Below are 24,307 nucleotides of genomic sequence, written 5' to 3' on the forward strand. Positions count from 1 at the left end.
AAACAAACGGCAAGTAAAGAGCAAATCAAGGTGATATAGCAAATAACAATGGTGCCTATGAACTGCTGAAACTGGTTGAAACCGGTGTAATGAAAGACTCTTGGCACTGCAAACAGGCTGCTAGCCTTTTCTTTAAGGAAGAGGAACCACTGCTTTCATTGACACAGAGGTTTGCTTCTCTGCTCACATGACTACTCAAGAGCAAGCCACATCCAAGTACCTCAAGATCCATTGGCACAGTTATTCATACCTGGGCTAGGAGGAAACTGGGGACAGAGGATAACATCTTCATACTACCACAGAAGTAGTTTGACACCATTGATGCTTGCAGTCAAGTGACAGCTTCATTTGGCTACAGATCCAGACAGACATAAGATTCTGTCAAATTTCTTCTGTATTTGTGGGCAAATCATTAAATTTGAAATGCTGGTAATCCTTCAGTTCTTTCTTCAGGCTGCTGTTAGTGCTTTTAAAGCATCCAGCAATAGCCAGAAGTTATAACAGTCAGAAATCAGTTCTAAGTTCAGTCATGACTGAGCTACCAGCATAGTTTATCCAACACTGACCTCAACTTAGATAAGATCCCACAGGATTTATTAGTTAAGGCACTGTACAGATATAAGGCAAGCCCTAAGCAACAAAACAGACATGGATCTTGAGTATTAAGACAAAATTGCATAATGTTTTGAATAGATTTGGATCCTGGATTATTCCAATTAAGAAATGCATGATTTTCACTCTCCACTGTTATCAAGTCATCTCCCTGATGACATTTGATATTTTCTATTGTTCCCAGAAGCATTAATGAAGCATACACATTTTTATTGTTGTACATATTTGCTAGAGGAAAAATGGCAGTCCTAATAATTTTCCAGAAGCTCCATACCAAAAATTGTACCACCACCCAAATAGTTTTATTGTCAGAAGTGGCATACCAAAACAGTAAGTATTCAGAAGGAGTGTGACCATAGAGAGAAAATCCCAGCAACATCCAATTCATTAACTAACAGACTGCTTCAACTTGAGGTAAATCAGCTTACAGACTTCAAGAACAAGCTGTCTCTTAAGTTTTTTTCCAGACAGTCTCATCATGCTTTAGCAGCAAGGGGGAGGGACAAACTTTTCCCTCCCAGGAATACAAGCGTCTGTCTGCCCAGGCTCAAAACCCTTTGCCTGGAGCCATGCTCATTAGGCTAGCACTGGGACAGAAAAATGGTACAAGAAGGTTCAGTTTCTTCCTAGCTGGGTTCTCCTATATCTAACTCCTGGCCACCAGAGGAGTTCCACGTAGAGCTGCAACACTGCCATTAGAGTTCCTCCCTTTCAGAGGTTCAATTTGAGAAGTAGTTCTCTGAAATTCTAGAAAACCTTAATTAAACAGAGTAATTCAGACACTAAAAGGCACTGGAGTTTTGTACCAGCTCTCTGAAATAATTTTGCAAATAGAACAGGCTATAGATGTCTAAACTACTAACTGAAATTAAGACTATACTTGAGTTTGACCTTTTTCCACTCCTATCCAGAGTTTTAAAAATCTGTGAAGCAGGAGAACGTACCTACATTTAACTACTTAGAAAAACTCACGAGACACTAACAGCTTCTATACATAATGCAAGAGTTATTCGACATTAAAAGAAATGAAGCTGACATGCGGTCAACACGTCTTATTCAGTTGCTATTATTTATTCCACACTGCGTATACTGTAAGGTAGGCAAGGGCCTATGAGGAATGCAGAATGGAAGAACAGTCAGGTAATAAAAGGCAACATAAGACGTGCTAATATAAAGCATACATACCAAAGGTTCGAAGTGAGTTTGAACAGATACCCTTCGTGCTGGAAATATCTAATCTTCGCATGTATATTTGACAAATTAACTATAGCCAGATTCAAACCACACTGACTTTTGTTTTCACCTTTCATCAAGAATCTTTCATGACAAATACCAACAGCTGTTTATAGTCACAAGAGTAAAAAAAGCAATAAAGTATTTCTGTCAATATTTTAAGAATTCTGCCATTCTTAAATGTAAGGAAATTTGTCAGCCTGCAGCTATTGAGTCAGGGCTTGCATACTGCATTAAGCTTAACAAAAGAAACCACTTTTTTTTGTTGTTTTGTCTCAGAATGAATGCTCAGAGAAAAAAAAAAAGAAATTCCTATTTTAAGTTCATGAATTATCACCATAACTTAAATGGGTTTCCCATGACTGAACCCAGTTCAAAGTGACAAAAATAACATTCAAGCAAAAAAAAAAAAAAAAAAAAAAAAAAGTTCCTTGGAGGAATTGATGTATTCTGAGTATGAAACGTAACACTTGTGTGCATAAGTCTTCTTCAGTGTTGACCATTTGACTCCAGGTGAAGTTGGTGGAAGATAAAACTGCTCAGTTCCTCTGAAATACTTTCAATGACATATGCCATAAAACTGAGGAAAAAAAAAAAAGAGAGACATTCAAAGAAAAGGGTATTTACAAAGAGAATTTTCTGCCATGCTTCTGAGTCTCAGCTCCTTCTTCTAACTTGAGCAGTAAATTCCAGACTGATGAGACTACAGAGTTAAGTTCACATCTGGAATTCTTGGAACACAGCAAGACTTACACTGCTTTCGATGTAAGTATGCTTTTATATACATGGAAATCACACTGGCTTAAAACTTCAGATATTTACATAAATTATGACTTCAGAATCAGTAACAGAACTGCTCCTGTATTTCAAGCTATTTTTTCTCCTCCATTGTTTCTGTTCATAATCTATCTTGGAAGCTCTTTTGAAAGAAAATACAAGTTTCCTCCACAGGAAGGCTTCCTGTGTGGAGAGTTAATTAAAACACAAGAAGGCCCGGCCCTTTATTTACCAGAACACCTACAGAGGAGGAGCTATCCTTTGAAATGTTAAATACATTACCAACCAGGATGAGGTCAAAAAAGCTTTTCAAGCCACCTAGTGCTCTGAAATACACCTGGTGAGGAAGGGGGCAAGGACTGTCTAAAACGACAGAATGATGGACATAGTCAAGTACTTTATGCATTGAGATAGTTGTTACAGGGCATTTAGGATGAGTTAAAGAATATCTCAATGTGTTTTGACACACTTAATTCTCCACTAAAGTACCTATTAAGAAATGAGGGATCATTTATACCTGTATATTAGTAAAGACTATCATAAGCATTGAGTTCTAAGACATAACACAAATAGAAAATCCTGCATTTAACAGATATTAGTTCTCTTTCTTATCCTTCCTGTTACCAAAAATAACCAAAGACAACAAAAAAGTCACCCTAAAATAAAGCTGTATGTCTACTAAGTGCTTGGATTTAAGAACTTTACATTTTGGGAGGGACTTCATTATGGCAAAGATGATTTCGAAACCGGAATGAACAGTAATTCTGCAGCCATAAACAAAGCAGACCAAAAGTAACAAGATTCAGATAATTTGAAAGAGTTCAATAAAGATCCAAGGAACTGCCTGTAAGATCTAACATGATATAGAAGCTACTTTTGGTACATAGCAAGTAACAAACACAAGAAGAAAACAAAAAGCATTAAGAAGTATTTTTATCCCCCTCTTCTGATCTGTAATAGTAGTAAATAACTGCCTTAGCATTTCATCTTAAAAAAGTATTTCCAGCTTGCTGAAAGTATTGGTTTACTAAGTAAGAAACTTGTTTCTTCTTCTATGAGAAGGAGAAGGAAGTAGACTGGGACACTTAGAAACAAGACCATACTCAGAGATGGAACAGACCAAACAGAAAAAAGCTGTTTTCAAAATATCTCCTCAAGTTAATAAAATGAGTTTGTTTAGCTGGAAATCATAATAGCACCATGCTCTTCCAGCTACCATCACTGCTAGAACAAGTCTTGGATAACCAGCTTCACTGTTTAATGAAAACATCAGCCTAGAAATATCAGGTTATGTTCTTCATCTCAAAGCAGTAACAGCAAATAACGCTATGTGTGTCAGCACAACCAATTCTTTACAAAGATTCTTGTCTTCCTGCTTCACAAGGTGATCTAAACAGGTGGGTTTTGTCTGGTTTTCAATTTCTGTTGTTGTTTATGCAAGAATTCCCTACAGAAAGGATCCAAGCATACCTTGCAAGCCTCCACAAACAGTAATATAAAGAATGTCAACCATGCCTACTGGTAGTCCATGAAATAACCTCAGGACGCCAAAAAAGAAAGTTTTCCAGATATGACAGAATTATTTGGATTACATATAGTTTGAGAAAAAAATCACGTTCCAACAAGAACAGGACTGATACCTACCACTTAAAGTCAAACAATCAGTAAAAAACAAGTTATTTGCTTCATTAAAAGTAAGTATTTGAGGGATACTGGTAACAAATCTGCTCAAGTTAAAGGCTTACCTCAATGCATCTGCTATTACAAATAAGCAGCACACGTCTGACTTTATTCTGCAAAACACCAATACAGCAGGTTTCAAGTGGATCAGGAATCAGCTACAAGCTGAATTTCAAGAACTAACTGTGAATCAAACTAGTTGCAGTACTGGTAGAAATGTCCCTATAGTAGTAAGCATTAGTAAAATTATAGTCAATGATTAAATATATCACTACGAATAATAACAGCTCATAAAAAGATTAATGTGTGGAGGAGACATGCTGTTGGCAACACTAACTCTCTAATAGGCTTGGTGCTGTCAAATAATAGCCTTTAATGAGCCATTACAAAGTTGTATCAGGAGAAGTAGCAAGGGCAGATTCTTATAGGCCAGTTTCAGAAAGACCTGGATGTTTAATGATGTATATTGTCAGAAAATAAAAACAATGTTCCCTTTAGAAAATAAATGCAGTACACCATTAGAAGACAGAGTCCACTTCATAGATACTGAAAAAACAGAGAGGGTTCAGATAAGAGCAATAGGTTAAGAGCACAATTAGCTTTTAAGGAATATTTTTCCATCTGCTTTCTTTCAAGGAACAGAAAAATTAAGCAAGTTCAATTACAAACAAACGAAGAAAAGAAGTGTAGTAAGAAATCCAGACAAGAAGAAGCTAGTCTCTAGGACAGTGTGTATCCTATTCAGAATGGGAAAAATGACCCAAACAACACAATTGCTTTAACATTTAAGAAAATTAGCAATCCAATAATTTTCTTGCTACAATTCAAGCAACTTACTCATTTAGAGACATGGAAACTATGAGGTAGTAAATGACTATTTGATTACATAGGTAGTCCAATGGGAAAACCTTACTGGTCACTTCTGGGCTTTCATGTCTACTTATTCATAAATTCCCTGTATCTACTCCAATCATGTGGTTGCTTAACTCATGTTGACAATGCAGCTACCAATTCTAAAGTCTTTATCAATCTAGCTTTAGCACTGAGCTAGAAGAGACAACTTAGCTCAGAAAATGCCATACATATACTGCAAATTCAGTAATATCTTCAAATCAATTTTTCTCATGTGAGATTATGACAGATTAATTCATCACATAAAAAGTCAGTTCAAGTAACTGCCTAATTACCCCTACGCTAGGGGTATCAGAATACACAGAAAGGATAATGACATAAATTCCTACTTTTAAATAAAATCATTTGACATGTGAAGAAACACAAAGCAAGGTATTACAGACAAGCTTCAGATTTACCTTAAATAAGAAGTCAAAGAAGGCAAAACAAGTAACACAAAAGAAAACTCTGACTCTCATGTTCTTTCAGCCATCTTCAACTTAGAGAAATGTCAATGGCAGTCAGCGTAGTAGAATGTAGTTATGTTATGCTGTTTAGAGCTGAGAAGACTGCGTATTTGTTTTGCCCTGCACCCAAACTGCACATAGTAGGACCTCTGCAGTGTTGGAGAACCTTTGCAGGCAGTGCCATTGCTCAGATGAAGAAGGCGCAATAAGATGAGGAGTTCTGCTGTCAAGACAAATGCTTTGCCTTGAGTAGAACCAGATGTTGACACTCACTCTTGGTAACCCTTCCCACGGCAGAGGAGTTGGAACTAAATGATCTTTAAGGTCCCTTCCAACCCAAACCTTTCTATGATTCTGTAATTCTTACCTTAAGCATAAGCAGACTGAGCATGAAACATCTTCTCACTATCACTCAGAGCATCACACTCCTTATTTCCATTTCATGAAATCGCTGGATCAAGAGCACTAGGAGAGGTACCATACATAACACGAAGCAGCATGAAAGATAGTCCCTAACTGAGTTCCCTACCCAAGCCCCTCAATACTACAGTCATCTGAGTGGCTGTCTGACCTTTCAGTACATTGCTTTAACTTTCAGTGGAGATGCTGAAAAGTATTTTCAGTCTGTGGCAGATGAAAAAAATCCTTTTTAAAAAGATAGAGACTATCACCAAATGGTTTTTTTTTTTGAGTGGATTACTCTTCAAATGAGTACTCTTCTACCTTAAATTATGAACTACTTCAAGCATCACTAAACTTTTCTTCTTTCAGCTTTTCATGAACCAGTTTTCCTTCCTTCAAAGACATGGTTGACACTACATCTGGAGCCAGCCATCTGTTGACAGAAACAAGTTCCGAACACAGCAAGCCATTCTAAGCGTTTTCCATCCTCTTCCTCTGTCTCTGCTAAGTCAACATCCTTGCCTCAAGTTCGAAGGTGGAAGTGAGTATGTTACCTCCATAAATATTGCCACAGTTTTCCCTTATAAGAACATACTGCTTGTACTATTTCCATGATAATCAAGTTGGAAAGGCACTACTGGACAAACTCACGAATCCAGATATCATGTTAAGTAGATTAAGAAAAACTAAGGAAATGACAACGGAGTCTGTACCAACAGCCTCGTGCTGGGTGCACCTTGAAACTTAAAGATGCTTCAAAAGGATTGCCACAGCTCCCAGTCAGCAAGAAATCAGAAAGCACAAAATCAAGCCCATCTCTAATGCTACTGGTAAGTCTTCAATTAAGAGACACCGGAACCTTTAGAGCACTGAAGAATCACAGCAGGTGTAAGGCTGTTCACAATATTCCTACACACAAGAAATGTATTTACAAAAAGGAATAGTGCCTGACAATTATTTAAGTGAAGAATTTTAACCAGTTTTTCTCCTAGTGCCAAAGGCTCCTGTGTTCCCCTCCCAACACAGCTTCACACATAGACCACCAATGTCTATATGGACTTCAACTTCTATTCTGCTAAACAAACCAAAGTGATTAGAGTTTACATGGAAGAAGGCTGTTTTCTAGAAAAATAAAAAGTGTGAAGTAAATTCTCTAAATAATTTATGATTCCTGGTTTTCATTTGAAATGTTAAATCTAAGGAAGACCAACTATTCTGTCTACGCAAAAGTTATTGTCCGGAAATTCTCATCTGCCTTCCTTCACTGAAATATCTTAAAGGAAAAAAGGCAGAACAGTTTGAACAGCTGATTTCTGCAGTGGGCAATTCACAAGCCAGTAGATCCAATACACAAAAGGATCTGAAAGTCACCTTAGATAGCTGATCCTTCACACCATTTTCCTGCTGTTTATACATGATAGTTACGGAGCATCACACAGAACAGTAGTATACTTTTACTAGACTATGAAGTTCCTAAGCACAGCTGAAGCAGAAAGGCCAGTTTTGCACACTTCAAGGTTTTGTTGTTGTTGTTCAGATTTTAATATTAGGTGATGAAATGATCAGGGGAAAACAGGCATGCTACAAGACGCACGTGTGTGTCTTCTACAGTCTTGCCATTTAGAAAGGTAAGAATAGATGTTGACAAAAACTTCTTAACTACATCTTTGCAGATTATAAAGCAATTGTTTCAATAGGCTTTTTTTTTTTTTTAACAGAAGTTATAAAAATACTGCACTAAACCCTGAAATGTAGCGTTTGTATAACATAAAGAAGTTTGTCTTTGCAAAGACTGCAAGTATTGGAAGTCCTCAGTATCCTGTTTGTGTCTCTTCTAAAGTGAGTTAGACAAGTACAACAAGCTCGGAACAGGGAGAAGAGAGCACTGTAAGTCTACTTCGTAATCCAAATGTCCAGTGAGTCAAAAAAGAGAAAAAGAAACCAAAACAACAACAAAAAACCACAGCCAACCTTGATACAGGGTCCATTTGACTTGCTTTGTTCTTTATATCTATGACATATTTCAAGATAAAATCCAACCATGCACTCTTGGAGGCTGCTTTACTCACCTAGAGTCCAGATGGTGATCCACTTTTTACAAGAAAAACTAATTGTGCGTGCGCACACACACAGGCACGGTGTGTTTGTATTTGTACATGAAGAACTATTGTCTGGAATAGGGAATTATTCCTAAATCAATGTAAAATAAATTCAAGTGTGTGAAATAAGAAAGGACGCCATCACTCAAGGAAAAAAAGCAACGTGTTTCTGCCTGAGCTTAGCCCTTCACGTGAGGCATTCAAGAAAATAAAGGTGATCTCTATTAGGAAGGCACTGTGTAACAGCATGCAGCGCATTCTTTATTTGCTTTAAGATCCAGAATGACTAATTCTCTATAATTAAGAAAACTGTAGCATAACAGAGTTGGTAATGCCTCCAGCAACATTCATCACAGTTTTCAATAAAAGATTAAGTTACTTAATACAAATCATACTTGCACAGAGAAATACAGATCCATGATCACCCACTCTTTTGGCAGTATAACCTACTCTTTGTTCTTCATAATGGAAAAATAAAACTGTTTCCACCCATTTTAATTCACATGACAGAAATTAAATACAGGTTATATTACATGCATCAAAAAGTATGCATTTCTCAAATAAGCAAAGAAGAGGGGCTGGAAAAGCGGTATCAGCAGAGAATGGGGACTCAATTTACTGTCAGATTGTTATTACAGATATTTTCCATCTTGCTTTGTAACACCATTGTATGAGCTAAGCCAAATCACAGAGGGAAGGTTTCCCTTTGCTGCAGTTTCTGAAGACCAATTGGACAATTAGACGGAATCAATGGCTGAGAAGAGCTTCCCTGTTGCCCTTTATAGGAATGCAGCCTCCTTGAAGAAACTGTCAAAATGCTATTGCCTATCGAGAGAAAGTGAAAGACTTTTCATTTCTAGTTATTTTAAATGCTGAAAAAAAACAAACCAACAACTAAACAAACAAACAAACGTCAACAACAAGAAAAAACCCAAACAACTCAGCACCTGCTCTCTACTTTTAAACAGTTTTATACGTTTGAAAATGCATGTTGTTCCCACATGATATCAATTCTTGGCTAAAACAACATTGAAGATAACAGTACAGAATTTAAAATATGACCCGGATTTGACTTACTACAGTAATGGCATTTTGGAAAGAATAATTTATTATTCTTGAAATTTAACATTACTTTAAGTATAAGTAGAATCTATAATTCTTTAAATTTAAACTTTAAAAACCAACAAACGGAGAATACCAGATCACGAGGAAGTAATTAAAGTTTGGCTTCAAAGATATCAATCAGTTAAGATCATCCACTACAGCTGACTGATGTTATGCCTTATGTTGTAAACATTAAGTGACAGGGTTTTACTTGGATTTTTGGATCCTTTGCATGTGAACACAGAAAATAAATTTTCTCCTAACAGTTTTGATTTGTTCTAGCCCCAAACAGCACGCTCTTCCTTCTCAATACAGCTTATCCAGTGAGGACTTAAGTCCTTAAACTGCTATTCCATATCTGTGTGCAGATAAACTCCGTGAGACAGAACGTTGATGTACAGCCGTACAGTGCAAAAGGGATAACAGTGAATATTGCTGGGCAACATCCTGAACATGCTCAACTGCTTTTGAAAGAGGCCCAAACATGATGTGTGCAGGTCAGGTACGAGGCTGCATTTTTTCCAGACCTTGCATGCCTGGGTATTAAAAACCAAACTCCCAGATTTATGACTAGTAATACCATAAATCAACAAGAGAAAACATACAAAGTATTTAAAACCAGTTGTGTCAGACAGTTATAAGTAACAGAACAGTAAGACAAAGCTGCTGCCCGTAAAATTGAAGACATGTTGATTATTGCAGTAGAGCCAATACTTCACAGAGTTGAAGAGCCACCCAAGGCCGTAAATCTTAACAGCAGCAAAATGATTTCAACCATTTGTGAAAGATCATTTTTAATAAAAAGACTGTAAATAATAACTATGGATATCCATTTTCCATCTCTAAAAATAGATCTGCATCTTCAGAGGAGAGGCAGCTTTAGATCTCTTTTAGACCATGGTCCTATTCAATTGGCTAAGTAATATCTGTTCTGGGCTCCATTTTGTTCAGGCCATCGAGTGTCTAGCAATACTCTCTTCTTAAAGGAAACATTAAAAAAAAAATACACATTCAAAGCACACAGAATTCAGGAATACACTGAGACGTACAAGTTAAGAGGTGCCCCGAGCAAAACGGTCACTCAGAAGTTTCTTCCCCTTTGCTGGGTCAAATGACAGCTCTGAGACCTCAAAATATTCCTTGCATCATTAAGTCCTCTGCCAGTAGGTGACAGTTTATGGAGAAGAACCATTCCCAAATCATTTAGTGAAAGCAAAACACGTCTCATCTACCAAATACATTAGATTTGGCAAGCAGAGGGAGGGCTACTTCTCCTGCACAGCTCTGCAAGACTGTTGGATTCAAAATAAATAAATAAATACATAAATGAAATGAGTTCAACTCTGAAGGTTTAAGTAAGGACTGGTGCAAAAAGAAAGCTGAAAAGAAGCCACGACTAAGAAAACAAACGTAAAAATGCAAATAATAATCCAACAATATAACTGCTATTTATATAATTAACTTGGAAATAAGAAGTAGGGGGCATGAGATTGAACAGGAGAAAGGAATGAACACAGAAACAAAGTTTCAAACTGTATTTCCTCTAAACTGTGAAGGGGAAAAAAAATGGCATGGGAGAAGGGAAAAACAAGTTCACACGCTGGTCAAAATTCCATACAATAGCTTAGGTTGGAAGGGACCTTAAAAATCATCTGCTTTCACAGCCCCCTGATGTGGGCAGCATTACCACCCACTAGATGGGAGATGCCCACAGCCCCATCTGACCTGGCCAAGGATGGGGAATCCACAGCTTCTCTGTGAAGCTTGTGCCAGTGCCTCATTACTCTCTGAGTAAAGAACCTAAATTTCTCCTCTTTTAGCTTAAAGACATTTCCTCTTGTCCTACCACTATTAGAGCATGTAAAAAGTCAGTCTCCTTTCTCTTTGTAAGACTTCCTCAAGTACTGGAAAGCCACAATGAAGTCTCCCCAGAGCCTTCTCTAAGAGAAACAAGTCCAGCTCCCTCAACCTTTCTTGATGGGAGAGGTGCTCCTCTCCTATCAACCCATAGCAGAGAATCACAGAATCACCAAGGTTGGAAAAGACCTATAAGATCATCCGGTCCAATCATCTGCCTATCACCAATAGTTCTCACTAAACCATGTCCCTCAACACAACAACTACATGTTCCACCTCCTTCCACACCTCCATGGTCAGTGACTCCACCACCTCTCTGGGCAGCCCATTCCAGTGCCTGACCACCCTTTCAGGGAAGTAGTATTTCCTAACATCCAGCCTGAAACTTCCCTGGTGCAACTTGAGGACATTCCCTCTGGTCCTAGAAGTTACTAACTGCAGTGGGATATTAGCCCAATTTGCTTAGGAAAGACACAATGTCACAACAAACGCTTGTGGAACACCCAGAGCACCAGTGCCCAGCACTTGACTCTCACTGTAAATCGGTCTTGGGCCCTATCAGAGGCAGAGCCATCCTCATGCAGCAGCTGCAAAACATGGAACAAAACAAGAAAGGAGTTTTGCATGCAAATGATGCAAAGGATTAGGGATTATAAAATCCATTTGCTTTATTACAATGGTCACTACTTGCAACGCATTGCCTCTAAGTCCTGCAAATATCTGTTCCTGCCAATTACATATCCATTACCTCAGGCTGTAGGGATCCTAAATCTAACCACACAAACCAATGAGCTTTTTTTGCAAGGACAAGACAGACATACATGGGATGCAAAGCAGTGGTGCACAGCACAGTTACATACTGGGACAGGCATAATCTCTGGTGGAAACAGAGAAACACACCAAGCACAGGGGAAGCATCTTGGCACATCAAGCTCAACTAAGTTCTGGTATTTATCAATAAACATGAGTTGGGGTTAAAAGTTTGAATTAAAGCTATTTTTTTAATTAAAAAAAAAAGATTTATGGACTTTAATTTCAGAAGTTGTTTTGGAGATTGTGCTTGAGGGTTTGCTCACATATTAGACTTAAACAGCAATTTAAGTCTAAAAAGCTACTGTCAGAGCAGACATCCTTCCCACAACACAGTTTCACAGTTTAATTCTGTCAACAGTGAATAGAAGGTACCTGATCAGGAAGAAGAGTAATGCTGGGCTGCTGTGTTATGTTATACACATCTGAGCTTCGAGGAATCTGCTGCTTAGCACCCCCTCCAGAATGACATGGCTCCTCTGCGTTTGTTTTCCATGAGTTAAAGGGGGATATGCTTCTTTGTATGTTTTATACACTTCTGCACATAAATGTAATGAAACATCTAAATTTCACTATCAAGTCTTAATACTTAAATACTGTGTGAAAGGCTATGGTACTTTTGAAAATGAATGAAAAATGGAGATGCTCATTTTCTTCAACCTCTATCATTACTTTTGGTTTCTGTTGAACAGAAAAGCTTTTACTCACAGCACTTTCAGTTTTGGTTTAGCTAGGAAGTGCAAAAGAATGGGTTCTTCTGAGAAAATCACCTAAGTCAGGGCAGCAACTGAGACTCTGGGGAAACAACAAGAGCCAGAAGTTGCTGGAGGAAAATCATCCAGGAAAAAGTGATTTCCATCTATGGTCTACTTGAACATTACATAAGCCTTAATTATACCATCAGGGCTAGCACTAAATTTAAATCCAATCCCTCCTCAAATATCACTTTCTCTCAAAATAGTTTAAAATACGAGATTGGAAACAAGAACTTAAATTGGTTTCCCTAAAGTGATTTGTGATGTTTATACAGGAAATCACTAGCAAAAACAATCTTGAAGAAGAGAGTATTTGTAATTCTCTGGAAAAAGACAACCAAATGGAAACCAAGGCAAAAAAGAAAAGAAAAGAAAAGCTGAGATGCTCTGACGGTGCTCTGGAAGGCTGTGCAATATGCATGCATGCTTCAGAAAAATCCTCATCTCCCACTTAGCAAAAGCTTCCCTGGAATTCTGCACAGATGAGCATTTTCACTTATAAAAATAAAAGGCAAATAATAAGGTGCATAATAATCAACTCAAAGTTTCCAGTCTTCTCTTTTTAAAGTAGACACTAAACCAGAAACGGGCAATTGTAGAGGACAGTGCGTTTCCATTTTATGTCAGTTCATCTTGTTGCAGAAAAGGAAAAACAAACAAATGACAAAGATACCCCCCCCAAATCTCATCTGCTGTTATTTCAGTGCAGCAGCACAGCCACCTGACACAGACATGGCCATTTCTGCATGCAGGCAGCTCTCTTGAGGATGCCAGCCTGGCCACACACCCCTTCTTGCCATCCCTGTTTATGACAAAACACATCTGAACGTAGCAGGGGGGAGCTCAGACCATCACGTGAAGCAGCACCAATCAGGTGCAGGAGATGCTGTGTCAAGCAGGGTGTTCTTGGAGAACCGTTTACCAGTGTATGCTAGAAAAAGCCGTTATAGACTCACAACCCTTTGATAAGGGATACAGCAAAGCAGATTGTTTTCATTTGACATAACAAATGGAGAATTGGCGTGCTTTTACTGAAAGGTCATTCTCAAACACTCGTAGAAGAGGCTTCCCTTCTGATATACTAGCTATTTAAAAGACTCTTGAGATTATCAGTGCATTTCCCTTGCATACCTTCTTGAGATTTAGTAGTTGCTCCTTAAAATATACACATTTTTCTCCAGAATTTCTCCAGAATCCTCTAAATTCACCCCAGTTCAGACGTAAGACAAACAAGACGAATCGAAATGAAACTGTTATTTACAAGATTATACCTAAAAATAGGAACAAACAAAACCCACACCAACCCTGCTGCTCAACTTTGTTTATCCTGCACTGGTGCTCTGCTGTCACCGCACTCACCATTCCCCTCTACTAGGCATTTCCTTCATGTTGAATCACAAAGATATTCCTCCTTCCTGTAGCAGAGGTATGTCCCTAGGTTCATGCCACCAGGAAGGTCTTGAGGACAGGGATCAAGTCATCTACCACCAGAAATTCTAGAAACATCAAGCTGATAATATTATTTTCTCCAAAGAACCTTTGTATTCATCCTAAGACTTCTCCCTGTGCGAGACTGAAAACAATTACCTTCTGCAATGCAATTTTACTTCTCTGAGAAATAAAACTTCCACCATCCTAACATTTTCCTCTTATCCAGAGCAGTTTCCAATGCTGTGCAAATAGCTGCACAAAGCACCTGCAGCTCTCCTGACACCCAAACCAGACATTTATGTCAGGCCCTGATCTACTCGGGATGAAACAGTATTCCAGCGTTTCCTCTCTGTGACACGGAGATGAAGAGCATCCTATAGTTACGACATTTTAATGTAGAATCCAATGCAAGAGTATGATTAGCACTGAGTTTCTTTCAGGTTGCCAGGCGAGACGGTGTATTGGTTAAATTGCATTGTTTCTAAACAGGTGTTGGCCACACAGGTTCACTATGACAACCACCCATCTGTGAACTGCAGCAGCATCTCTCTATGTGGTAGGATCCCTTTGTTCCACTGCTCTCTGGAGGATGGCCACCAGCATCTGCCTTCTCGTAGCCATACTGGCAACAATACGCTTTCTGAGATCATGGGAAGGGAAATCTCTAAAGATACACTTTTTAAAACGGAATATGGTGTTTGAAAATAAATACCAGACCAGTTCAAGCATCAGGAAGAGGGCTCTACCAAGAAAATTATTAATTCCACGGAGCAGGAATTACATCTTCTTCCTCTTTCCTTTTACAAGCTGCGCTGGTATCCTCCAGGCTGGCATTTTAGGGATAATAATAGAGCCAAGGATTTGTTTTTAGAACTGGAGCACTACAGTCCTGGCAGCAGACACTGCTCGCACCTTTTGTGCGCTGCCATATTTTTTATCTTCTCCTCCCCTCACCCACCAACGGGACCAAAGGAATCCAACAGCACGGAAATGGCTTTATAAAGACATACGGTACCCGGTATCTGGAATAAACCCCAATAACCCCCAGAACTCCACGCCGCAGAACTTCGTGAAGACGGGCCAACGCAGGAGGACGTCAGTATTTCCAGGCTACGAGAAATTAGCGATTTATGGCCACGGTTAAGAGGCCAAACGAGCCCTCCGCTCAGCCCATAAAGAGCCCTGCAGTATGACTGTTCTGTTTCCTGCAGGAAATGAGATGCTTGTACGAGATACCCCTGTGGTTTTCGTACTGTAAATGTATCAGCTGGTACAAAGCCTCTGGAGAGGGCCATTAACTAATGCTTAGAAAGAGCAGCGCAGCAGCAGACCGCACGTAGCACCTCGGAGACGAAAAGCGGGGACCAAAGCCGACGACAGAGATTGAGGGCCGGCATCCTGCGGCGAAGGCTGCGCGAGGAACAGACCTGCCCACGTCGCCCGGAGCCCTCGCCCCGCTCCTCCGCACGAGGAGGCTGCGCCCGCCACCCCCCTTCCCCACCGGCAGCCGGGGAAGCCCACCCTCAGGCTCACGTCCCGCCGTGGCCATTTTTTCCCCCTTTTCTCGCCCGCTCCCTCCCGCCCGGCCGCCGGGGAGGAGCCGTCCGCGTCGGCGGGACCGCAGCCCGGCGGAGGAGGAGAAGGAGGGGGAGGAGGAGGAGGGCGACAGGGGGTGGAGACCGCCCGGGGCAGGGCCGGGGGCGGCCGGAGGGGCGCGGGGAGACAAAGGGGGGCGGCGGCAGCCCCGCCGGACACCTGCCCGCGCCCGCTCGCCCCGCACGTACCCAGTAGCAGCAGGCGGTGCGTCTGCTTGTACTCCCGCTTCTGCTCTTTGAGCGCCCGGTCGATGCTCTTGCTGACTTTCCTCGCCTCCTTCTCCGCCTCGCGCTCCTCCAGGCGCAGCTTCTCCCAGGGTCTCTGCAGGGCCGGCGGCGGGTGCTGCGTCTGCTGCTGCCGCGCCGCCTTTCCCCCGCCGGGGCCGCCGGCCTTGGGCAGCGACGGCCGCTCGGGGGCCGCCCCGTTGCCGCCGCCGTTCTGCAGCAGCAGCGGCGGCCCGTCCGCTTCGCCGCCGCCGGGCTTGCCGCCGGGCCGGAGCAGCGCGCCCTCCCCCAGAGGCTGCGGCTGCGGGGCGGCGTGCGGCTCGGCCGGCGGCTCGGGCTCCGAGGCGGCGCCGGCGCTGGACGAGATGGAGCCGCCGGCGTCGCCGAAGAGCCGCGGGCGCAGGCTGTAGCAGAGCCCCATGGCTCGGTGCCCCTGCCGGGGACGGGCTGCGGCGCGGCGGGGCTATAGCCTGGGCGCTTCCCGCCGGCCCTACGCGCCGGGGCGGCGGCGGCGGCGGGGGGCGCGGGCGGGCGGGGAGGGGGCGCCGCGGAGCCCCTCAGGGCCCCGCTGGGCCATCTTGCATTTTCCTCCCCGGGCGGCTCCTCCGCGCCGATCACCTGACGCCGAGCTGCCACCGCCGGGTCCACCTTACCGTAAATACCCCAGCGCCAGCCCACCGCGCAGCGCCGGGCGCCGGCGGGGAGGGGCGGGGGCACCCCGCCCGCGCACACTCACGCCGACACGCTTACACACTCACGCTGGCACACGCAACGCGGGCTGGGAAACGCTCGCCCCCTGCGCAGGCGGGCAGAGAGGTAGGCAGGGAGGTGGCCGTTGCCTCCCGCAGGCCGCTGCCCCCATATCGGGCCGTCTTGCCGCTTCCCGCCGGCGACGCCCCGAGCCCCTCCGGGAGAAGCCCGGGAGCTGCCCAACGGGCGCCCAGCGCTGTGCCCTGAGGGCGGGCGAGGCCAAAGGCCCGAGCCCCTGACAGCCAGCCGGCCCCCGGCTCCCGCCCGGACCAGGCCCCTCACAGACGTGCCGCCGTGCCCGCATTTAAAACACAATTTTCAGCCCGTGTACACAGTTCCCTACACACGCACGCCTGGCTCAGCCACCCGCACGCTGACTAACGGTGCCGTGGGAGGAAGAGTTTGGATGTGGTGTCTCGGGGAAATAATAGGCGATAACTGGGAAGCGCTTGGCTTTTGCAGCAGTAGTACTCCACGGGCACGGAGGGAAAGCTGTGCTGTGAAGCCAGTCCGTGTAAAGGCAGTGGCAGCCCTCATGACAGCAAATCTTGGGCAAATTTGGGCAGATCCTGATTGCCCTGTCCATTGCGTGGCACCTGTGCTACTCTTGTCATACTAGGCCTTGGTTTGGTCTCCTCATCATCTCCAGTGATCGGCATTAGATGCCAAAATCACGAACTGCTATAGGAAGAAGTGAAGGGAGGTACGACCTCCACACTTCTTCGCAATGAGTGAATGAGAGCAAATTGGCAATAGTTTTTAGTACCTGGATATTGGAAGCAGAATTTCATTCCTGGCAGAGTTGCTCCTGTCAAGAAACCTAAGGAATGTCCTCTAAAACATGTATTTTGCAAGCAGTGAGTTACACATTAACAGTCACCCCCCAAAAAAACCAAAACCACCCTACGTTAGCATAAAATAAATACATACTTTTTAACTGAAAGCATCAACTTGCTGTTTGTGCACCACACAAAGGAAAATTTGCCAGTGAAAATATTAGCAGGATCAAGCATGTTGTAGATGTTGTTCTTGTCTACCCTTCAAAATGCTGACCAGCTATTTGCACATATAGATGCCTTAGAATCCCAGAACTGTAGGACCACAGAATGGCCTGCATTGGAAGGGACCTCAAAGCCCACATGGTCCCAGTCCGTGCCATGGGCAGGGCTGCCCCCCACCAGCTCAGCTGCCCAGGGCCCCATCCAACCTGGCCTTGAGCGCCTCCAGCGATGGGGCACCACAGCTTCTCTGGGCAGCTGTGCCAGCGCCTCACTGCCCTCTTAGTGAAAAATTTCCACCTGTCATCTAATCTAAATCTAATCTAAATCTCTCCTCTTTCAGTTTAGCTCTGCCACAAGACTCCTGTAGCTGTTACTTCCACTGTAAGTTTTAACACTCAATTATTTGATATCCTAGTTGCATCTTGGTTGCAAAATATAAAACTGGTTGCTTAACACCGTGGGATATTTCACCACTGCTGTAATGCTGTTGTGTTGGGACTGAAACTCCTCTGGCATTTTTACAGGCCACAGCAGCAAGCCACCTCTTAGGCTGTGAATGCAAGATTTTGTCTTTAGTCTGAAAAGGGTTTTGGACAGTCAGAATCTTGGTGTTCAGTTTGGATGAAATAGCAGGGATCTGGAGAGTAGTGGCTGTGTGCTTTTAAGCATAATGAAGGTCGCAGAGTCTCAGAACCATAGGGGCTGGAAGGGACCTCTGAAGATCACCCAGTCCAACCCCTTGCTAAAGCAGGTTCACATTCCCTATAGTAGGTCACACAGGAAATTGTCCAGGTGTGTTTTGAATATCTCCAGAGAAGGAGACTTCATAGCCTTTCTGGGCATCCTGTTCCAGCACTCTGACACCCTACAGTAAAGAAGTTTTTCCTCATGTTCATACAGAACTTCTAGTTTGTTCCCATTGCCTCTTGTTCTGTCACCGGGCACCACTGAAAAGAGCCTGGCCCCATCCACCTGACTCCTGTCTTTTAGATATTTATAAGCATTCATAAGATCCCCTCTCAGTCTCCTTCAGGCTGAACAGTCTCATGTCTCTCAGTCTTTCCTCATAAAAGAGATGCTCCAGTTCCCCAGTCATTTCATAGCCCTCCACTGGGCCCTATCTAGATGTTGCCTGTCTTTTTTGAACTGAGGAGCTCCAAGAAGCTCGTCTACTAGCTGTTATTATCTTTTTGGTCCAAGGAATAGTGATCATCACTACTTCTGGATTACTGTGGACTGCAATTGTCAAGAATTTATAGTGAGTAAGTCAGTGTCATGCTGTTTTCTCATCTGAATGCTCTTTGGAGAGCCTTTTGTGGGACAATGTTCAACATTTTCTAATGTGAGGCATCTAAACCAAAGCCAAACAAGCAACTTAGTTTTTCTGTGGTACTAATTACCTATGATTATGTTAATGGAAATGAATGAATGTGCATATATATGTATCTGAGTCTGAATTGAAAGCAAAAAACTTTGAACAGTTTTTTTTTCTTCTTCTTCTTAATGCATGGTTCCACCTACGAATAAAGCAATTGGAGGTGACTGTCCAATTGTATGTAGCAACGAGGTATGTCCACCAGATGGCTCTACTTCAAGGAGTAATACAATTCTGGTAGGTAAATATTTGAATATTATTCTCATGAAATTTTTCTTACCCTTTCTTAAAAAGGAGTGATTTTTTTTTTTTTACATTACTTGAACACTTAATGTGAATATAACTTACGTTCTACTTTATGTTTTTACAACAAATTCGATTTAACATTGTTTCTTCAGTATGGAGGAAATTGGATTTTTGACATTTAGATGGTGTTCCAAATTTTAACCAAGGAATGAGAGTTTGTGATCTAACTTAAACAAATGTAGTAACTGCAGTTGCCTTGAAAATTTAATTGTGTGGGAATTCAACAGACCCCAGTTAAATGGAGTTTGATAAGAAAAGGAACTTAAAGTCCAGGAGAAGCTTTCCCAGGTCTGGAGGTTCTTTCATCTTCTTTTTGTTGCTCTAATTAGTCTGTGTAGTTGTTAATGAGTTATCAGTACTCTGACTACTGTTTTGCAGTGTTGTTTTTCTGTATTTTCATTAAAATAGCACTGTGAATTCGGGGACTATGAATTCAGAATCTGTACTGAAATATTCCTTCTAAACTATTTGAACATTTTTTTCTCAATGCTTTTGTGGACCTCAGTGATGAATAGTGAAAATGTTGCAGAGTTTTAGGTTTACTAAAGAGGAGAGTTATGTGATAGAAGAAAAACAAAACAAAACAAAGGAACGTGAGCCCTGACAAAAGTAGGTATTTGCATTTGCCTAGATAAAATTCCAGTTGAGGTTAATTTTCTTCATGGTGAAAGGATCTAGGATGTTCCCAGCTTTTGTTAGATGCTAAAGGTCTCTATGTTCTTTGATAGGTACTTGTCTAAAAAACCTGCTTGGTTCCTGTGATCTCAATATTTTTATTGTTGTTATTATGGTTTATGATAGTAAGCACTAAGCTCTAGTTTAGTACTTATCTTTTCCCGTGGTGGTGTGCCTGTACTGCCCTGCTAGTGTATGGGAAAGTAAAATAGAGTTCTTTGATACATGCTTTGCTCCCTGATGGCTGGATTCCCTGTGTAATGTTGCTGACTGAAATCCTATCTGTAAGCACAGCTATACCAATAGACCTTCTGTATGTGAGGAGTACAAAGGTTGGATGATTCTCCCAAACTTCCTGAAAATAACAGGTAGTCCAAAGACAGAAAACCAGAAGAAAATGGTACTTTTCTCTAGTCTTCTCTTAGAGAGGTAATCTAGTCCTGCAGTGTAGTGCCCTTCCTCATGACCTGAACAATTATGCAGAAGTATGAATAAAGTCATTTTTGTGTTGTGTTAGGAATGTGCTGGCTGTGTTTCCTCTCCAAACTATTTACAGTAGACTGGGGGATTTATAACCTCTCCATTCTATAGTCACTTCTTCCCAATGTTATCTCCAGAGCCATTTTCCAGAGGGAAAAAAATAACTTCACCATTTAGCTTGACAATAGTATTTAAAATACTGTTTTAAATTCAGGGAGCCCATTTTAACTGCAAACCAATGCAGCCAGCTAGTACTCACTAGACCTATGGAAGTCTCAGCTACACAAATACTGTAGATTATTTTAAACTCCCTCTTGAAAGATTATGTTTTGTTTCACCAGTAAATCAAAAGGAGAAAGTTAAATTCTTTTGGACTACAGTCAGCCCTTGTAGTTTCTGTACCACCACAGACACAACGAATATAATGCCTGTTTTCACAGAGGAACTCCAGCCTTCACCACAAACTTTACTTGCTGCTTTTACTGGTTGCTTGAAGACTGCAAAGTGGGAGCAATGTAAAGATTGTGGTGGGAATTCAGTTGTAAATGTAATAGTTGCAGAGCAACAGTTATCCAAATATAATTTTTGTCAAATTCTGTCTCACTCAGCGGGATCCAGCTTTTCATATCTGAACACAATAGCAGTAAAACAATTTACCTCTTCTTGAGGAGAGCTGCTTTTTTTTAAATATTGTAAGCAATTTACCAGCTCCTAGAGAAGGTTTTTAGTTTATTACCAATGATAAAACAGTAAAGGATTTAGGTTTATTAAAAATGGGGCTATTAGTGCCAGCTGTATTAAAATTATCTTCTAAGTCCCAGATCTGTTTGGACCTGAATTTTGTTTTCTTTTGCTTTCACTTCCAAAGAGTTTGATGAAAAAAATACTGTTACAGTGTAAAAACATCTTGCTGACTTTCAGAGGGACTAATAGTCTGTCTTTCTTGCAGCAGTCCTGATAGTGCCTTTTGCTTTAAGAGAACTGATTACCAGTGTACAGAAGACATTTTAAATGATGTTGGCATAGACAAGCTTAAGGGAATTTACTGCAAGTACCAAAATAAGATAAAGTAGGTCAGCTTGCATGAAAACTAGGTTCTGAGCAAACGAAGTAAGAAAACAGAAAGAGATTTAAAATGTAAATTGTGGGATAAAGTTATTTTCTATGTGGTACTGCATAAAATGGGAAAGGTTAGAAGCAAGGCAAAGCAAATTGGAGTTTTTGTATGCTTAGTATATATAAAATCATATAATGCGCTATGTTAGATGCATGAACATTGATTTCTCTGTAATCTTTAGTTTCTTGCTACCTCTAAAGGAATTTGAATAATAAACTTAGGAGGGTTCCAGTGATTTCTTTCAAATATCTTCATGAAGATTTCTTTAAGAAGTCTGCTGAACCATTATTGGAGTCGGAGGATTGTAATATTTTTTTGTGGTATGAATATGGCTTTTGCTCTGAGAAAGCCTGAGTAAATCTCACCAGATTGTAACACTTTAAAAACTGTAACTTGCACGACCTTGAACACAAAGCAAAAAGCCACTGCAGATTTCTGCTATGACAAGGAACAGTCCTCCTTGTTCCAGACCCGATCCAGGCAGAGGGAGAGGATGTGGCTTCATGAACACTTCTATTAAAAGACTGATCCTGTACTGTGTGTGAATAATGCATGTATCTATCACATACCACTTTTCTTTTAAGTCAGGAAACCGTCCTTTATCTGTGCAACCTCAATTCATTCCCGTATAAATATTCATCATGACGCAGTCTTCAACTTTGCACAAACAGCTTCTCCAGACTAAGCTGTTTGTTTTGGGGACTCTGATCTTGATGCGAGCAGCCAGCAGAGCCATGAAAGAAGCCTCAGTTACATGAAATTCTGGAAGCTTCGGAACAATTGGAAACAATCTTCTATTTTATAAGACGTTTTCAGATTAATGTTTTAATGCAAAAACTAAAACAAGGTAACAGAATATAAAACTGAGGTGAGCTGATGAATCAGTGGACATCATCATGCAAACTTAACTTTTATTTTGATACTAAACAAATTAGTCTTTCCATTTCAACTCAGATTCAACCTAAATGATGTATTAAATAGTAACATCAGAGAAAAGTCATGTTTGGAAGGGACTTCTGGGGATCATAGTTAAATATCACTTGGGAGGCTAAGAAAAAAAGGGGAAAACAGTGTAAGCTAGACAATAAAATTTGAATCTTAAAAGAATTCTTTTACACAATGCATTTTTTTCATTGTAAACTCTCAGAATTGATGAAATTGGAGTATTCAGTTAAAAAAAAAATAGACTAAATCAGGATTGACTGTTCCTCACAGTAAGAACTACTTAATGGGGCAGACATAGCTAACACTGGGGAAACCAAGGAAAGGAGGAAATAATTAATCAATCCTTTATGTATAAATCAAAGAGAAAGAGCAGGAAGGAATATTAAACAAAGAGCAGCATTTACAAAAGGATGTAGAAATTATGTCTGTCTTAGGGTAAAAGTATTGAAGTGGATTTAACACAAGATGAGATGAATGTTCATGGATTTTAATGGCTAGCAAAATTAATTATTATTTCTTTTTACTGAGAAATTCAGTCAACGGTGGATACCCCAGAGCAATTTTTATAACTGTTATAATAATTTCTTAGTCTTGTGTTTTCTAGATTCCCTGTACTAATTTAATTTAATTGGCCTTTGCATTAACATGGAAGAAGCTTTCCTTTTCCTTTTTTTCCCTTGTCTCCCTTTTTTTCATTTCTTCATTATCAAGGAAATAAATTAGGAACCTGAATTCTCAGTAGCCTCCCCACACTTCTGTGTATTGGCACAGGGGAGTAGTCCAAATACTTCAAGAGGCATAGCCATTTCTGCAGTTCTCGTTATTGGGGAGAGCCTGTTCCCGTCAAACAGCTTTGTGCAAATCCCAAAATGTAGGCTGACATAAGCTTTCCTCAGAATGTAAACAGAGAGGATCATCTGCTTTCCTAATCTTCTGCTTTTCATTCCTTTTCATCCTTCACGTCTGTTTGAATAGAAATACCAAGCAGTTTTCAAGAATACAAATATGTTTAAAGTCAAAGTACTACTAAAAATAGGCTGTAACTAGTCATGTTTTCTTGTTAATCCTCTGCGCATGCCTGGTTGTTACTCAGGAGAACATACATTCCACTGCATTGCTTAGTTTCAAATGGCATTAGTATTGCATTTCTACAGTTTCTCATGAGGGAGAAGTTTTCAGCCTTACAGATCTTCTACAGGTGAAATCCTTGAAGTGACAGCTGTTAGTGCTTACAGCAAGTTAGAAGGAATCCTTGAGTCTTCTAAGTTCTTATGTTAAAGAGGTTCTACCTACATGATACAATGGAGATCTGGAGCAGTTTGGTAGTTTGTTTGTTTGTTTTGAATTTCACTTAATGCTTTTTAATAAATCCACATGCTTATCATTAATTATGTTTGCATCAAAAAAGTAGTGTAGAGTTTAGAAATCCCTAAATACCTCCGTTTTCTTGAATAGATGCCTCCTTATGGCTAAAGTTAAATAAAATAAGCTTATGTACTAATTAAACAATGTTTAGTTTTTATCCTTTAGTAGCAGAGACTGCAGATGTGAAGATGTGCATAGAACATTATTCCTAAGACCATAAAACAGTGTATATTTCAAAGACAGGAAGACTCATTTGGGTTCTCAAAGGAACCCAAATACGAATAGTTTAGGAGGAGTACTTTAATCACAAGAAATAATAATAATGGACAATATATAATCTAAAAACAAACAAACA

General features: G+C 41.0%; 2 protein-coding genes across 3 annotated transcripts in view; one reads left to right on the forward strand and one right to left on the reverse strand.

Moving 5' to 3' along the window:
- The window catches only part of GNAL (G protein subunit alpha L), a 183,053-nt gene extending 166,942 nt beyond the window's left edge, over positions 1-16,111 (reverse strand). For both annotated transcript variants that reach the window (NM_001396901.1, XM_046926438.1), the window contains exon 1: positions 15,903-16,111. The gene's annotated coding sequence lies outside the window, so the exon portion shown is untranslated. The remainder of the gene's footprint in view (positions 1-15,902) is intronic.
- LOC112531831 (basic salivary proline-rich protein 1-like) overlaps positions 15,249-24,307 on the forward strand; it is a 123,363-nt gene continuing 114,304 nt past the window's right edge. Inside the window, exons 1-4 of the mRNA XM_046937943.1 lie at positions 15,249-15,305; positions 15,459-15,918; positions 18,035-18,070; positions 19,219-19,301. Of these exons, the coding sequence (XP_046793899.1) occupies positions 15,249-15,305; positions 15,459-15,918; positions 18,035-18,070; positions 19,219-19,301 (636 nt within the window). The remainder of the gene's footprint in view (positions 15,306-15,458; positions 15,919-18,034; positions 18,071-19,218; positions 19,302-24,307) is intronic.

The sequence above is a fragment of the Gallus gallus genome, chromosome 2, assembly GCF_016699485.2.
Source record: "Gallus gallus isolate bGalGal1 chromosome 2, bGalGal1.mat.broiler.GRCg7b, whole genome shotgun sequence".
NCBI lineage: Eukaryota > Metazoa > Chordata > Aves > Galliformes > Phasianidae > Gallus > Gallus gallus.